The sequence below is a fragment of the Barbus barbus genome (assembly GCF_936440315.1).
Source record: "Barbus barbus genome assembly, chromosome: 44".
Classification (NCBI taxonomy): Eukaryota; Metazoa; Chordata; class Actinopteri; order Cypriniformes; family Cyprinidae; genus Barbus; species Barbus barbus.
Genome location: NC_136722.1, coordinates 15,239,491 through 15,256,944, shown reverse-complemented (window position 1 = coordinate 15,256,944; position 17,454 = coordinate 15,239,491). Strand labels below are relative to the sequence as shown.

Here is a 17,454-nt window from a genome sequence, read left to right as displayed (position 1 = left end):
GTCACACTGCCTGTATTACATGACTTACACAAACACACTCACTGTAGTCGTCATTAATCATATACACACAGATTGTGCTACTCTTTTTCATTCTCTTTGTGTAATACAAATACTATACACAGCACTAAGAAGTCAGCACATGCTCCAGACGACTGACATGTGATCGAAATCTCTCTGTCACGCACACTATTTGGGGGCCAGGTATCACACAGGTATCCACATGTTTGTTTGTTTTATAAGTATGGGGCTGTTTCTGGCATTTAAAGGGGTAGTTCATACTAAAATGAAAATTCTGTTAGTACTTTCTCAAAGGTTGTTTTTGTTCTATACTTGTATGAGGTTATTTTGTGTTTCTATTAACTTTTATGGCAATAGTGGAACTTTTAGGTGAACCATTCTTTTAAACTTCATGAAATTCTTATATAGCGATTATAATCCAGGTTATTTATTATTCATCGTATTTACTTAAAGTATAGAACATTGTTTGAAATTTCTGAGGGCATTTGAAATAAAAACAAAGATGCCATTAGTTCAGGTTAAAACAAGGCCTCTCATTCATTATTGCTTTTATAAAAAGTTCCTATCTAATAAAAATGTTACAGGCGCAAACCTTTTTTATATATATATATATATATATATATATATATATATATATATATATATATATATATATATATATATATATGTGTATGTGTGTGTGTGTGTAATTCTATAGAAATTTTATAATATAAAATGTATATTTGTTTCTTTTTATATAATCCATGACCTTTTCTGTGTGTGTGTGTGTGTGTGAGAGAGAGAGACCTCAATGCCTTATGCTGTTTATGACAGAACTGCCTTGCTGCTTCACTGCCATTGAACAGATAAGGTGACCTGTCATGTCACAGCAGTTGGCCTTAATGTCTCACCCACTCACTTGTGTGTGTGTGTGTGTGTGTGTGTGTGATTTCTCTATGAATGGAGAATGTGATCTGTGATATGTAACACCAAAGGGGCCTTTCTCTCTATTCTAAATATAAATGTGATAAGATCCCTTTCGCAGGAACCTGAGAACACAACAAAGCTGCAATGTGTGTGTGTCTGTGTGTGATTGTGTGTGTGATTGTACAGTAGTGTTTTCTATAAATGTATGTGTGTTTGTGAGAACATGTACTCGATTCAGTTCCCAGCACAAAGACGTACAGAAAATAACATTTAGCTTGGATCATGAAATGCATTCACTTCTGATATCTGTCAGGGAATGACATGGAAAAATGTACAGCACATCCCAAATAGGGGAAGTCTGGAGTCTAAATGAGTCCTTTATGGGTAAAACACTAGTTTTCTCTAGAGTGCCTCATCAGGATTTCCAAGCAAGAGGTCTCAGTAGAAATTACAGAGTAACGATGAAGCATGGGGGCGTCGTCTGTGCATCAGCAGCAGCTGTCCAATAGTCTCTGTCCAGTCATCCCACCCTGTCAATCAAATATCTCTTTAAAACATATCACCACCTGATGTCATCCAACACCGTTAAACCCCTGGGAGTGTTTGTTTGTTTTATTTATTTAGAATTAATACCCTAGATATTTTAAGTAATGGTTTAATCTTTTGTTAATTTTAATAAATAACTATTAGACAAATTTTCATTTGTATAACTAAATGTTTTATATTTTTATGGTTTTAATTTGACACTTAAAAAATTAAGCATTTTTAATTGCCATTTCACACCTTTAAACGCATTAAAAAAATACCCACTGATAAAACATCTATAATACAATGCAATATTTGCAATTAATATGTTGTTTTTAAATTATATTTTAGTGGTAACACTTTTTAATATAGTTAATTTCGGTGACATTTTTTAAATCATTTGGGATCAGTAACAATGAACAATACATATACAATTTTATTTTAATTATAGTAACCATTTTAATTTATATTAATTTGATAAATTTTAATATTAAATTAAATTTTCAAATTAAAATATAATTTTATATATTTTCTAATCCTACTAATGAATGAATTAGTTTGTTTTTGATTTTCTTAAGTAATTGCATGGTTATAGTCAGTGAAACTGTGTGTCTTGAGTAATGCAGGACGAATTCTGTGTTCAGTGTGTTGTTTGTCCTGGGATTAAGTTAGCGGTTCCCATGGACACGGGGCTGGCAGCGGTGATAGCGAGAGGTTTGACTGGCACGTTCTTCCGGCTTATTAGCACCTCTGTGTTGGAGTATTACGATGTTTACTGCAACGCGAAGCTATTGCTCACACGCACACAAACCCATGCACCCACTCATACACAAACATTTAGAAGGTCATTTAATGTGGTCATTTAATTGTTAAATAAATAAGATATGCAAACATGTTAGTCCCAGATAAAGATTTATAAACTCTCACCCTGGAGAGAGACACATTGACCCATCCTGTCTGAAGTTCAGTAGTTAATACTAAATCGAACCAGCCGTGAGTGTCTAATGGAGAGAGAGCGGAAAAGAGAGAGCCGCCTTTAATAATAAACTGGGAAATTTAGTTGGTAATGAATTACCAGTTGCAGTTTTCTTAGGCCACTGTTTATACACTAAGACACACACACAGAGAGACAAATGCTTTGACTTTCAGCACTCCCTTGATCCATAATCAGTCTTAATTCTTTCATTTACGTTTCTGTTTTTCTTTCCCTCATGTTTTCCCGGGAAAGGTGAAAGCAAACAGGAATTCCTGAATGAAAAGATAAACACACACACACACACACACACATTAACAGGCTGAACATGTTCGGGTTGAGCTGAGGAGAGGAGATGAGCTCTAGTTACTCAGGAATCTTGATGGCTGATCTCAGTTCTGCTATAAACCGTTTCCCAAAAACTCACATCCCCGCCTAAATAGGCAGCTGCCTTCTGAGGGAACATCCTAACCACCTTGGAATGCCTAAACATAGGAGGCACAACTTGTGATTAGTTTCAATAGAGTCTGATATAAGCATGTTCCTAGGCTAACAATTCAATAATCATTATAATCATACAAATACAGGCAGATAATAAATAAAATAACCATTTGTATGGGCTATTTTTAGAAATGCTTTTCAGTGTTGAAAGAAAAAGTACATAGCACTTGGTTATTAATATACTTAGTTTACTTTAAAAGAATATACTTGTGCAGACTGAATGTAATGTTTTGAGACATGAATGTTATTGTTCAAATTTATATAAAATTTCTGTTTCTATTATTTATTTATATAAAATTTCTATCGTCAAATCTATTGTTTGAAAGCATTTATGGTAAACTAAAATAAACCTTAATGTAATTCTATCAAAACTTATGTCATTTATTTAAATATACGTAGTTGTAATTACACATTTGTGATGATGAAGCTGCAGTTTTTTTACATTTAAAATAAATTTACTAAATGATTATTGAATTATAATCCAAATTCTTTACATATGCTTTAGTAAGTCAACAATAACAATCAAATTAAGTGTACTTCAAGGCATGATAAAACACTAAAATAAACTTTAAAATTAAAAATTATTGTTTTAATTATTATTTAAAATTATTGTTTTAATAAAGTAAAACTTTATATTTTGCATTATTACAAAATACATTTTTAAAAAGTGTACATTTAAGTAGCCTTTTATTTCCTATATACAGTGCCCTCCACTACACTGTAAAAAATGTCAGACCTCCCAAACTCAATTTTCTAGTGACTGATTACATCTAAATTTTTCCATTGGCCCAATTGAATTTCTGCTAACTGAATTGTATCAATTGTGGCAACAGTCTGTTAAAATTGGCTCAATGAGAAATATGTTGAGCCAATTGGGAAAAAGGAAGTCTACCAAACCAAGTTATTGGCCCAATTAAATATTTTAAATAAATGTATATTGTGTAAAATATATAAAAGATTTAATGCACACTAAACACTGCCACATTTTAATACTTTAATGAAATATACAACAATATTGTGAAAATACATTAAAATTATAAATACATTGAAATTTTCTTAACAGTATACCTTACAAAATCATGCATTTTAATTCTCATAAGATACACAAAGCTGATGAATTGCACCTTATACAATAATACATTCACAAACGTGCAATGTCGAAAACACCATAAAATAATAATTTTATAAATAATAGTGATAATTGATCTGAGGTTACTTCAACCAGTGTTTAGGTTAATGTCACTGAATATTACCATCCTCAAAAAAGGTACTCTGAGCTCATGAAACTGCATCTTAACTAATTAAACATCAAATACATTCACATATTAAAAATGTCAAAAACGCCATCAAATTTAAGTAATGGGAAGGTTACTTCACCCAGTGTTTAGAGTAATTTCACATGATCTCTACCATTCTCACAAGAGGTACTTTGAGCTCATGAAACTGCATCTTACACGTCAAATATTTGCCAACAAAACTCATAAGAGGTACTTTGAGGTTAAAATTCTGTCATTAATTACCTCATGTCGTTCCACATCAATAAGCCTGTTGTTTCATCAAAACTTTCATCAAAAAACAGGTCCCTTGAAGTGCAACTGCTGCTGCTTACTATTTCAAGAATTCCCATTTTCATTACAGTTGTGTGGTTCTCCAATGTCTCTGTACTCTGTAAAAAAATAATAATAATGTCAATACTAAGTCTACATTAGAATTAGCAGCCTACATTACACCGAGCCATGTCTCATGGCAGCTCTCAATAAAGCAACTCCTCACAAATTACGTCTAAGAGCTAATAGCATTTGACACTAAAATGGAATAAACATATATCCAATAAAAACTACTGTTAAATACTCACAGTGAAGTTCGTAGTGGTTCCTTTTCTACACCAAATGGTGCCTCGTGAGCTCAGACCTAGCAATGGTGGGTTACACTAATGGGAACAAAAAAATAGTTATAAACGTATTCCTTGTGTCTCATACATTTAATATATTCATCATAAAGTGAGATAAAAAATAATTTGGTTCAATAAACAGTAACTTTAGGTAACTGAGATAGAGGGTATTTTCTGGGATTTTATCGATAATGATAATTAGACTATATTTTGCTGAGTGTGTTATTGTGCTGGTATATTACCGTGGACAGCGGACTCATAAATGTTTTTATATTCTTCATATTCTGTGTGGTCAGTTCACAGCAGTGATGGAAATTAGTCTTTTCCAATAAGTTGAAATTGATTTTTACCTTTTATGGGTATTTTTAGCTTTGTAAAACCATTTTTGTCTAAAATTGTGTTTCTTACACAGTTTAATGCTGAACATGAATGCATTTAACCTGCAGTTACACATGCAATATTTTGATATTTTAAACATTAAACGTTGAATACTGACATTTACAATTATTTTAAAAATGAAAAGATACTTTAAATGTTAAATTAAAACCGCCAGTAGGTGGCAGCAAGTCGTTGTTAATAAGTGAGTCATTGCGATTGAACCAAATCATTTAAACGGTTGATTGATTCATTCAGGAACGAAACGCAGCATGTAGCTCAGAGACGCAAAACAGTACTGTGGCTGTGTTTGGAATGATTTTTGTTGGCTAAATAGAGCAAAAACAGGCAATAGTGTGTCTAAAACGCAAGTCCCTTTTAATATTAACTTCTTGTTTATTGAACTGTTGTATAAAATCAATATCATATTTGTAATCATGTTGCTTTTTGGAGGGAAAAAGTCACTCTTCACGTGATACTGATTATGAAATGACATAAATGACATTTTCTGCCCCCATATCATGTGTGATCATTCTAAATTAATTTTAAGTCATCACGTAACATTAATGTATTTGTGCACTCTGTAAGTTAGGTGTGTTTTGTTAGTTTTTTGCGATATACATGATAGTGTCAAATCCCACATCGTTAAAACTTCAATTACAATATCTTCACAGACGATATATATGGCACACCCCTACCGAGAGATCAGTACGGGCTAAGCTAGGTTATAAAACGCCAACATGACACCAGTAAAGGCGTGAATTCACTGTTCTTCTGCAAAATACAATGTAGTATGTGAAACATGACTTAATAAATACAAAACTCAGTATATTCACCATAACTTTAATGATAGAAAATCCGTCTGTAAATGATGTTCTGTCGCCCTTCAGCATCGGCTCTGCTCCCTCGCTCTCCTGCGCACAGAAATTTGAATTCACTAAAGCAAACGTTTTCTCTCAGGTGCATGCGTACATGCGTTTTTTGCTGCAAAGCTTGTTCGGCCAACACAGATTTCTCACTTCTGCTTGATAGATTGGCTGAGCACAATTTAATATGTTTGGTGAATGTATATTTGTAATTTTAACTTCAGAACTTCAGCTAAAATTACTACAATGCATTTTTTGTTTGGGGACAATTATTGGGAAGCAATTTGTTGAGCCAATATTTATTTTGTCAGTTTCCTCAATTTTTCAAAATGTTAATTTTTTACAGTGTAATATTGGCACCCTTGGTAAATATGAACAAAGGTGGTTGTGAAAATAAAACTGCATTGTTTATCCTTTTTATCTTTCATTCAAACAATTCACAAAATTCCAACCTATCATTGAAGTAAAACAATTGGAAGTTGGAGGAAATCTCATTGTGAATAAATGCTTCTTGTTGGCCACAATTATTGGCACCCAATTATTGCAACGTCCTTTTCCCAGGGTAACGGCTCTGAGTTTTCTCCTATAATGCCTGAAAACTTTGGAGAACACCTGATAAGAGATCAGATAACATTTTCTTCATACAGAATCTCTCCAGATCATTCAGATTCACAGCTCAATGTTAGTACTGCTTCTTTCAGTTCACCTCACTCATTTTCTGTAGGGTTCAGGTCAGAGGACAGTAGGGCTGTATACCTTGGAGAACCTGGCGATACGATACATACCTCGATACACAGGTCACGATTCGATACGTACCTCGATACAGAGCTGTCTCGATACGATTTGATACAATGTGACACGATTCGATACGATTCAATAAAAATACATGGGCCAGAGCCAATTAGTTAATGCTGAACACATTTACTCAACAAACAGAACTCTGCATTTTTCTTCAATTTAATGAAGACAAAAGTGCATTATAACAAAGTGCATTTTGCTTAAATATTTGCAACTTTAAGTGCTCTGATTAATTGTACACAAATTGTATTAATCTGGAAATTACCACAAGTCAACATTTAACTTTCCAAGGGTACAGTCTGAGCTCACACAAGCACAAAATCATCTTCTTCTTATTAAATCTTCTTATAATTCTTTTTTGTGACACCATGTACTGCCATAACATATTTCACTATGAAATCACTTAAAGGTGCCATAGAATGCATTGATACAGTATTTTAAATTGTTCTCTGATATCTACACAGAAGGTATGTGGCTTAGGTAAGGGCAAAAAATCTCCAGAAACGATTTTACATGTCCATTTACAACCCTAGGATTTCTCCCTAGAATGAAACGGTCTGTTATTGGCTTATTTGGCAGGGTCATGAATAATAATGAGCTCTGCTCTGATTGGCTGTTTCACAGTACGGCTCATCAGCAAGAAGGAAGCACAGGGAGGAAAATATATATTTAAATACTTTCTCTCGCAGTTATATCGTCGGGTAATTATACTGTATATAAAACGCGGGCATCCGTTATTAATATGCGAGGCATTGAAACTGCTTTTGAACGATCCATCGATCGAGTTATAGTTCACTTTCAAGAGACGCGATCACACAAACTATGTTTACATTATGGAGCAACAGTACTTACCACACATTTCACAAGATCAGGTGCTTGTCAGTGGTGCTCAGGATCTGTAAGTCATTCGCCATCATCCTCATCTCTCCTTACTGAGAGTGAAATCTTATGAACTGTAACAGGCTACCGCTAGCAAGGAGCTAACCATGTCCCTTTAGTGGCTCGCGTTATTTGCTTTCTGTGCCTTTCTGAATACAGACACCAACCCATCCCTGCACTTCACACCCCCTGCACGGCCTGGAACATAACATTTATTTTGTTATTTTCGCTGTTGTCCGCGCTTGTTTATTGACAATACCTGCAGAGCTTCTGATGCTTCGGCCGGCTTAGAACAAGTGCGGGTTTATGCAAATGTTGGGGGCGTAGTGATCCCGACTGTTGCGTCACAGTCGGTGTTATGTTCTGATTCGCCTGTTTTTCAGTGGTCTTTTTTAATCACGAGATTTACATATGAAGGAGAAAACTATGGTGTTTGAGGCTCACTGTATGTCATTTCCATGTACAGAACTGTTATTATTTAAATATGCCAGGGTAAAGACAGTTTTTCATTCTATGGCACCTTTAAATGCTACATCTTGCTTTAACATTTTCCATGAGTTTTTTTTGAAACTCGCGGGCGCCGCTGCGCCCCCTAATGGCTGGGCGGAGTATCGATACTAAGGGCTAGAATATCGATACTGTATCTTTTTTTATTATATCGGTATGTATCTAAGAATCGATATTTTGAGCACACCCCTAGAGGACAGGGACAGCCATGGGAAAAGATTCATTTTGTGCTCAGTGACCCATTTTTGTGTTTATTATGATGTTTGTTTTGGATTGTTATCCTGGTGGAAGATCCAAACAACCGTGGACATGGGGTACTTTTTAACTTTTTTTTTTACCTCCCAAACAACATATGGTGATGAAGGGGATGTTTGATATATATATATTTTTTTTTAGGTATCTGACCCCGAGACTCAACTAATCTCTATAATTCTCCAGCTGTGATCCTTGGAGAGACTTTGGCCACTCAAACTCTCCTCCTCACTGTGCATTAGGACGATGTAGACACACTTCCTATAGTCGATATAGTCCTCTTCCACGCCCTGATGGTGGAAATGGGGATTTTCAATGCTTTAACTTTTTTCTTACAGCCACTTTCTATTTTGTGATGCTCAACAATCTTGTTCTGCACATCAGAAATATATTCTTAGGTTTTACTCCTTGTGATGGATGATTAAGGGAATTTGGCCTTTGTGTTCCTCATATTTATAATCCTGTGGAACAGGAAGTCATGGCCGGACAATTTCATGCTCCTAGTCACCCTGGTGTGCTAAAAAATTTAAATATGAATGGGAATATGCTTAAGATATATTTTACTCATAAGAATTTTTAGGGGTGCCAATAATTGTCCAACATTCATTGGAGAAAAACATTTATTTCATCATGAGATTTTCTCCCCACTTTCAATTGTTTTACTTCAATGATGGGTAAGAATTTTGTGAATTTTTTGAGTGAAAGATCAAAAAGATAAACAATGCAGATTTATATTCACAGCCGCCTTTGCTCATATTTAACAAGGGTGCCAATATTAGTGGAGGGCACTGTATATATTTTTTTTATCTGCTAGTGGTTCTTAAAGGGATAATTCACTTTTAGTTGGTCCCCACTGACTTGCATAGTGGTTTTTTTTTTTTTTTTTTTTTCATAAATGGAAGTCAGTGGGGAGTGGGGACCAGTGAACTATCTCTTTAAAAAACATACTTTTTAAGATTTGAAACATTCTGTACAATTAAGCACCATTTACAAGGACAGCACAGTGCATTCTGGGATAAAGCGCACATATTATGCCCAAATACTACTTGTATAGGCAGTTCGCTGAGTTTTGGATATTGATTAGAGTCGGCAGTATGGAGTGAATTCATCCTCTGTATTACACTAAGGCTGTTGTAGCGCTGACAGAGACTTCCAACAGCTGCGTTCATATATGTTTGTGTGTGTGTGCGTGTGTGGCCGCCAGCGCCGTGCCTCGTTGCGTGCTGCGTCGTCCACATGGTTCTCGTTACAGATTGAAGGATGTTTGTTTTCTCTATTAGTGACTCTGTCCCATTATCAAGATCTCAATCAGAAACCGCCTGCAACCACAATTTAATAAACACGCACGCACATATTTCACCTTCTCTTTTTATCTCTCCATGTCTTTTTGTCTCATATGTGCATTCATGCACACACACGTTTGACTACTTATCTTAATACGGACTAACTAGCTGGCATTTAGTTCTTGACACAAACTTTCCTTTCCTTCCTCCTTACTTTATCATATTTCTCTTTCTCTCTTCTCATATAAAGTTCTTGTTGGCCAACAGTTCATGCTTTCGAGTCCTTTAAGGGCTTAGAGTGTCTCGGGTGACAGGATGATGTGTAACAGGTGTGTGTGTGTGTGTGAGAGAGAGAGAGACTGTGGCGCTAACAGCCCCAATGACACCACTTAAAACATCCCCTTCAACTTCCTTTGGCATTATGCTCTTGCTCTGATATGTGTGTGTGATCCATGTGTGTGCGTGAGAAGTGTGTGAAGTGTACTGTTTAGGAAATAAATGTGTGCTGGCATGTTTCTCAGGAAAGGATTGAAGTGGTTTTATATAGCAATGGACATGGTATAGAAATTAAACCGTAAAACTGACAAATATGAATGTTGTTATATGTGTATTTATGGGTTTTTAGTGTGTGTGGTCATAAATTTTCTCCCTTTCTTGCCCCCCAGGCAACCAGGGCCACACTTACAGCTCATTGCTCCTCGCTGGGTGACAGTCTGAGGAAGGAGAACGAGTTAGCGCTCATCATAGATGGACAAACACTCAAATACGCCCTCTCTTTTGAAGTGCGTCAGGCCTTCCTCGACCTCGCACTGTCCTGCAAGGCCGTCATCTGCTGCAGGTACTGTATATAGACAGAATGTTCTGCATTTATATACACGCTAATGATAAACTCAGAGGAAAATGTCATTTGTCAGTTCTTTTGAAGAAATACAAATACAACCAGCAGAAACATGGCAGTACAATTTTATATCGGCATCTCACGCACAATATGATTTGTTTCATATGAAGTTTGTATATATAAAATATATTTATTTATTGATGTGTGTGTACATATACTTTTTATATTTAGTTATTGTTTAATTTCTATCTATCTATTGATCTAGCTATCGATCTACTGATTTTGGATGTTGATGGAATAAAAGTAGTTGATTAATATTGTTATTTATTTACTATGGAAGCCCGATTCCGCCACTGAATAAAAAATAAAAAAAGGTTGTTGCAACTTTTTATCTCACAATTCTGACTTTTTTTCTCAGAACTGCGTGATATAAACACGGAATTGCGAGTTAGAAAGTCAAAATTGTGGGATATAAACTTGTAATTGAGAGTTAGAAAGTCAAATTCTGAGGGGGAAAAAAGACTATCAGAACTTGAAATAAGCAATTCTGACTTTATAACTTGCAATAATCTCACAGTTGATACTTGTAGTATATTTATAATCTCACAATTCTGAGGGAAAAAAGTCAGAATTGTGAGAAAGTCGTAATTACCTTTTTTTTTTTTTTATTCAGTGGCGGAAACGGGCTTCCATAATTTACTTTATTTATTTATTTACACAGAAATATTTAAATAAATAAATATAAAATGTTGTCGTTTATGTAGATATAAATATCTATCTATACAGTAATTATTCTTATAATTATTACACAACATACTGTTTTGTTTTTTTACAATAGTTGATAATATAAAAATATTCTTTATATATTTACAATATAAAATATGCTGTGTATTTTATAATTACATTTGATACACACTTTTTCCTCCTGTATCCTTAGCTACATACAGGAAGAATGCAGTTATAGTGAAAGTTAATATAGTTATAGTTGATGTGAATGTAGAGGTATAACATTATTAATGTAATTGGATCAGACATATTTAAATTCAGATTGATTTAAAAAAAGGAATAACTTCATAAGCACAAGTCTCCGTTTGCTCATCATATCATTGCATTGTTGTCTGGGAGAAACATTTAAGATATTAAAAAGATCTTCTCTGGGATTTTTTATTTAATTTGGATATTCATTCAGGCATTAGCACTGAACAGGTGTGTGTGTGTGTGTGTGTAAACCAAAAAAAAACCTACCTTTATTTCTCAAAATGAGAGATTTTGCTCTGCATGTGTGTGCATCCTTATGAAAGGTTGTGTCTTGCCCTGGGTGACTAAATAACTGGTGAAAATAAGCGCTTGGCTCCCAGAACAGAGAGGCTGTGCAGAGGTAATGTAATATACTGAGCTCTGTGCAAATGTCAAACTAATGACTCACTTACTGTCATTAAACACTCACACACAGGTAGACAATGCAGTCATTCACATCACATTGTTGAATACTGTAAATGTTTATCTGAACATAATCTGAATATAAATAAGCGTGTTGTAAGTTTCAGACAGTTCTGATTCGATAATAGAGTGCGTTTCCATCTGTGAGAGGGAGTAATTGACTTGCTGTTGCATGAAGCCCATATCCGGACTGTGGTCTCCAAGGCCCTACAAACCGACTGAACCAACCCTTCCAGCACCCCCCACACTGTCCCGAACCGCAGAAATTCACAGACAACCAGCAGAGAGGAGCACAAATGTGTGTGTGTGCACTCCATGATTGGTTTCCTGAGTTCACACTCTGTTTGTTTAAAGAGCTGTTTAACCTTCTTATTTTCTGCTCAATTCCACCATGAAGAACATTAGCCAGCCTTTCATCTGCCTACTGCCTCAGATCTCCCCTCCGGCTCACTGTGATTTTGTGAGGTATAGAGTTATTGTGGAAAAAGGGTGGAATCGATCAACAAAATGACAAGAGAAAGTGCTTTGGGGAGGATTTGTCTTTTCGATTTTTATGAGTATACCATGCCCATGCTAATAGGGTGATCATACGTCTCTACTAGCTTGCACTTTTCTGGCCAATTTTTTTGAAACTTTGTATTTGCAGCACTTCTAATGTTATGTCTCCTTTTGGTTAAGTATTTATGTTGTAGAATTTCTCATTTGTTGGGTAACAGCTGCTAAATGAATTAATGTTAATGTATGTCAGTGATCATTGATTTTCTTGGAAATCACATCCAACACCTTCCATGGGGAGATTATATTGTGCTTCTGTTTCTATGAAGTTTCATGATAAGATGTCTTCTGGGCTTGCTGTGTTGAAATCATGATTTAAAAAAAAGAAAAAATGTAATACCCTGATATTTTGGTACTGCCTGAGTAATGTATTAATGGTCCAAAACACATTTACTTCAAAACTTACCTTGGTATAAGTAAAATAAATAAATACGGTTATTTCAGTGTTCCAAAACACATTTACTTCAAAACTTACCTTGGTATAAGTAAAATAAATAAATAAATAAATAAATATGGTTATTTCAGTGTTCCAAAACACATTTACTTAAAAACAAAAAAAAACTTTAAAATAAAATAAAAATGTTCCAAAACACATTTACTTAGAAATACCTTGGTATATGTAAACAATAAAATAAATAAATACAGTTTATTTATTTTTAAATGGCACTATTATCACTTTGGCATATATATTTGTCAAAATATTTTTCCCCCAGAGTATGTAGTTATGGAACAATTAGGAACAATTCACCTAATATCTTTTAAAATAAAATAAAAAAAATTATTATATATATATATATATATATATATATATATATATATATATATATATATATATATATATATATATATATGAGCTAGCAGGCTAATTGTCATGATAAAGTGGTACAGTATGCTAAGCTAAACACATGACGAAGACATGAAGACAAAAAACATGAAGATGCATTTAATTTCACAATTTATATCTTAAATAATTGGTATACGACAGAGTTTAAAGGAATAGTTAACCTAAAATGTGAATTCTGCCATCAGTTACTCACCTGATGTTGTTCCAAACTCAAGATTTTCATTCAGCGAAGATATTTTTTAATATTCTCTCATGATTTTTGTCCATAGATTGATCCAAATCCATGCACTCAAAATGTACATGGATCAAATAGTATGAAAAGACATGGTAAAGTTAATCCATATGAAACAAGCAGTTTAATCCAAGTCTTCCGAAGAAATGTGATGAACTGATTTAATTCACTTATAAACATTGATTGACACACACATGATTGCAAGAGAACAAACCTCTCAGGTTCTCATGCATCAAGCACAAGGTGATTCAGACAACTTGCAATATAAAACATTTTTGAAACATTTCTAATCGGGCACTGTATAGAGTACCCAATAAAAGTTATTTCAGCCAATGGAATCACTTCGCAGTCTAAATTGTTCATGACACCAAACCTCTTGGTCATTTCACACTTCTCTGTTGCTGTGTGATGATGTTGTCACTTTAATGAAAACAGATTCAGACGTTATAGACGCATTATAAAGCATATTTGAGAAAACTGTGAAGTTTCCTGAGGTGTAAATTTTGCCATGTTTTTCTGTCAGGGTGTCTCCGCTGCAGAAGTCAGAGATTGTGGATATGGTGAAGAAGCATGTGAAGGCCATCACGCTGGCTATCGGAGACGGAGCCAACGATGTGGGCATGATACAGACGGCACATGTGGGAGTGGGCATCAGCGGGAACGAGGGCATGCAAGCCACCAACTCATCTGACTACTCTATAGCCCAGGTCTGACACAAACACACTCATGTAATTCATTATTCTGTGGCTCGGTCGCACACACACATCTCATCTTTAAAAACATAATTACACTACCACAACACAAAACACACAGCAGTCTTCTGCCCACAGCGCTGTTGTATCCGGGTAGCTGCACATGCAGTAATGGTTCACATGTGTTCCTGCGGGCAAACTTAATTCTTCTCTCAACCGCTCTCTCTTTAGTTCTCATACCTGGAGAAGCTGTTATTGGTTCACGGGGCTTGGAGTTACAACCGGGTCACCAAATGTATCCTGTACTGCTTCTACAAGAATGTGGTTCTGTACATCATAGAGGTGTGTACATTAATCGCAATATTTTCAGAAAATTTTTATTTCTCACACAAAGCTATAAATTGACATATACAGTATGTATGTGTGTGTGTGTGTATATATATATACATATATATATACATACATACACACACACACACACTACCAGTCAAAAGTATTTGAACAGTAAGATTTTTTATGTTTTTTAAAGAATTCTGTTCTGAGCCTGCATATGCTGAAAATGTAGCTTTAATCAAAGGAATAAATTACGTTTTAAAATATATTCAAATAGAAAGCAGTTATTTTAAATAGTAAAAATATTTCACAATATTACTGCTTTTGCTGAAGTTTAAATCAAATAAATGCAGGCTTGGTGAGTAGAAGAGTATTCTTTAAAAAACATTAAAAATCTTGCTGTGAAAAGGCCAGTCGTGGCCTAATGGATAGAGAGTTGGTCTTGTAACCCGAAGGTCGTGGGTTCGAGATGGATTAAATGCAGAGCACAAATTCCGAGTATGGGTCACCATACTTGGCCACACACCACTTCCCTTTCCCCTTTATATATATATATATATATATATATATATATATATATATATGTCAGTCGATTAAAAATATTTAATTGCGATTAATCGCATGATTGTCATGAGTTAACTCGCGATTAATCACACATTTTTATTTGTTCTAAATGTACCTTAAATTAGTTTTTAATACTTTAATCAACATGGGCATGGACAAATATGGATGCTTTATGCAAATGTATGTTTATTATTATTGAAACCATAGTCAACGTAGAGCATGAAGACTACACATGTTTCAAAGGTCATAGATGTTTTTCAAAGAACTTGTTCATCTCTATTAGACACATGAAATATGAAATACCAGGTTCCCATTACTTCTCTTTCTTAGTACTGAGCAATTTACTTACACAAACCTGTTTACATTTTTGCAGGAAAAGGCAGCTCACTTCTTCTGAACATGCAAAATGTACATTTATTATTAGATTTGTTTGCCTCTCTCTCTGTGCCCAGTGTTTTGATGCAGCTAAATTCTCAATAAAACTGATTTCATTTATATATTTTACTGTTTCTGTTGTCAGACAACGGAATGAATATGAAATAGTGATTGAAACGTGACCCATTAAGACTATAACCAGCTCCTTTAAGATGTTAATCTGCACAAAAATACTGATAATCTAGTCGTCGTCTGATGAAATCAAATACACATACGATAGTGACAATAACTGTGCTGTGATTTCGGCTATACTTGCATGTAAAATTAGAGAAGCAACATAATAACTGAAATCGCTGCTCCTCTCCGTCGCTCGCTGAACAGAGCAGACGCACAGAGAGAGAGAGAGAGAGGTGTGTGTGCGCGCTGGGAAAGCATGACCGCGCGCACACACCTCAACACTGTAACGCTAACACTGTATTCTATATATATATAGAATACAGTGTTATAAATACAAACAATACATTTCAGGAACGTTTTAAGTGTTTGGGATGACATTAGGGCAAGTTTATTTTTCATTTATTTTTGGGCAAACTTTTTCTTTAAACAACATAGTTTTGCCTTTGGAATGTGTTGTACTTACAGATCACTTTTTAAAGGGAGCCATCGAAATTAGCCCTGATCCACACACAAATATGCTCACATTGTTTTCTTTTTTCACACAGACACCCTTGCGTACATGAAGTAGACTGCTTGCAGCTGTTTATGGAAGTGTTTGACAGTGATAAATGAGATGCCCCCTCTAGTCTCTGCTTTCCATCACACACACACACACACACACACACTCTCACAGGCACAGACAAAGAGCCGCTGACCCCTATCTATAGTGCCTGGGTCCTTCCAGTTCAAAACTGCATACCAGATACACACTGTCATTCGAGAGCTGTGAAAGTGTGAGTGTGTGTGTTTGTGTGTGTGTGTGTGCTAGGTAGAGTGTGAGCTTTACTGACAGGGTCACCGTTCTGTCCGCTGGAGCATTTGTCAGCTGTGCCACCCCTTAAAATGGCAGCAGGTGCAGAAACATGCCCCCCTCTTTCGCCCGAGGACTCTGCCTATGTGTGTTGGAGTGTGTGCTCGTGTGTGTGTGTGTTACGGTAAGCTGGGTTAAGGTTAAATGTTTAGATGTCTCTATATTTGTGGAATGCGATTGTCCATGCACATCTGTCCATGTTTGGGGGTGAGGGGCATTTTTGGGGTCTTACCGGGGATTAGCTTCCAGCAAAGAAGAGCTTTAAAGGTCAAAGTTCACAGACTGTCTTTGTCTTCATAGCGGAGACATTGTGGGGGATGGACAGCAAGTGTACATGTGTATGAACGCGTGTGTGTGTGTGTATAGGTATTTGTTTGTATGAATTGACCTCTGCCTTGAGTTTGATGATGTCCTAAAGTATTTTGCTAGAGGGTTTTTATGTTACTCCTTTTTTTTGTGCCCTCTCTTTGTAGTATTGTTTATCTTCACTTCTGTATTTTTAACACACTTCCATCTCTTTTTCCCTCAGCTTTGGTTTGCATTTGTAAACGGTTTCTCTGGACAGATCCTGTTTGAACGTTGGTGCATTGGCCTGTACAATGTGGTATGTGTGTCTGTCTCTCTCTTTATAGTTTTTAACATTTTATGGTCAAACATTTGTTGCACCCCTGACAAGGCTTTGGTGGCATCAAATGTATCATTTATAGGGAAGACCATCCCAGAATGCATTGTGGCAAATTTTGTGAAAACGTTCATCCAAGATGTTAGATAATTGACAGT

General features: G+C 35.3%; 1 protein-coding gene across 1 annotated transcript in view; it reads left to right on the top strand.

Annotated features, from left to right (window-relative positions):
- The window catches only part of LOC306863086 (phospholipid-transporting ATPase IB-like), a 66,146-nt gene that overhangs the window by 34,299 nt on the left and 14,393 nt on the right, over nt 1–17,454 (top strand). The window contains exons 25-28 of the mRNA XM_079406259.1: nt 10,440–10,612; nt 14,207–14,390; nt 14,607–14,717; nt 17,204–17,278. Coding sequence (XP_079262385.1) covers nt 10,440–10,612; nt 14,207–14,390; nt 14,607–14,717; nt 17,204–17,278 — 543 coding nt within the window. The remainder of the gene's footprint in view (nt 1–10,439; nt 10,613–14,206; nt 14,391–14,606; nt 14,718–17,203; nt 17,279–17,454) is intronic.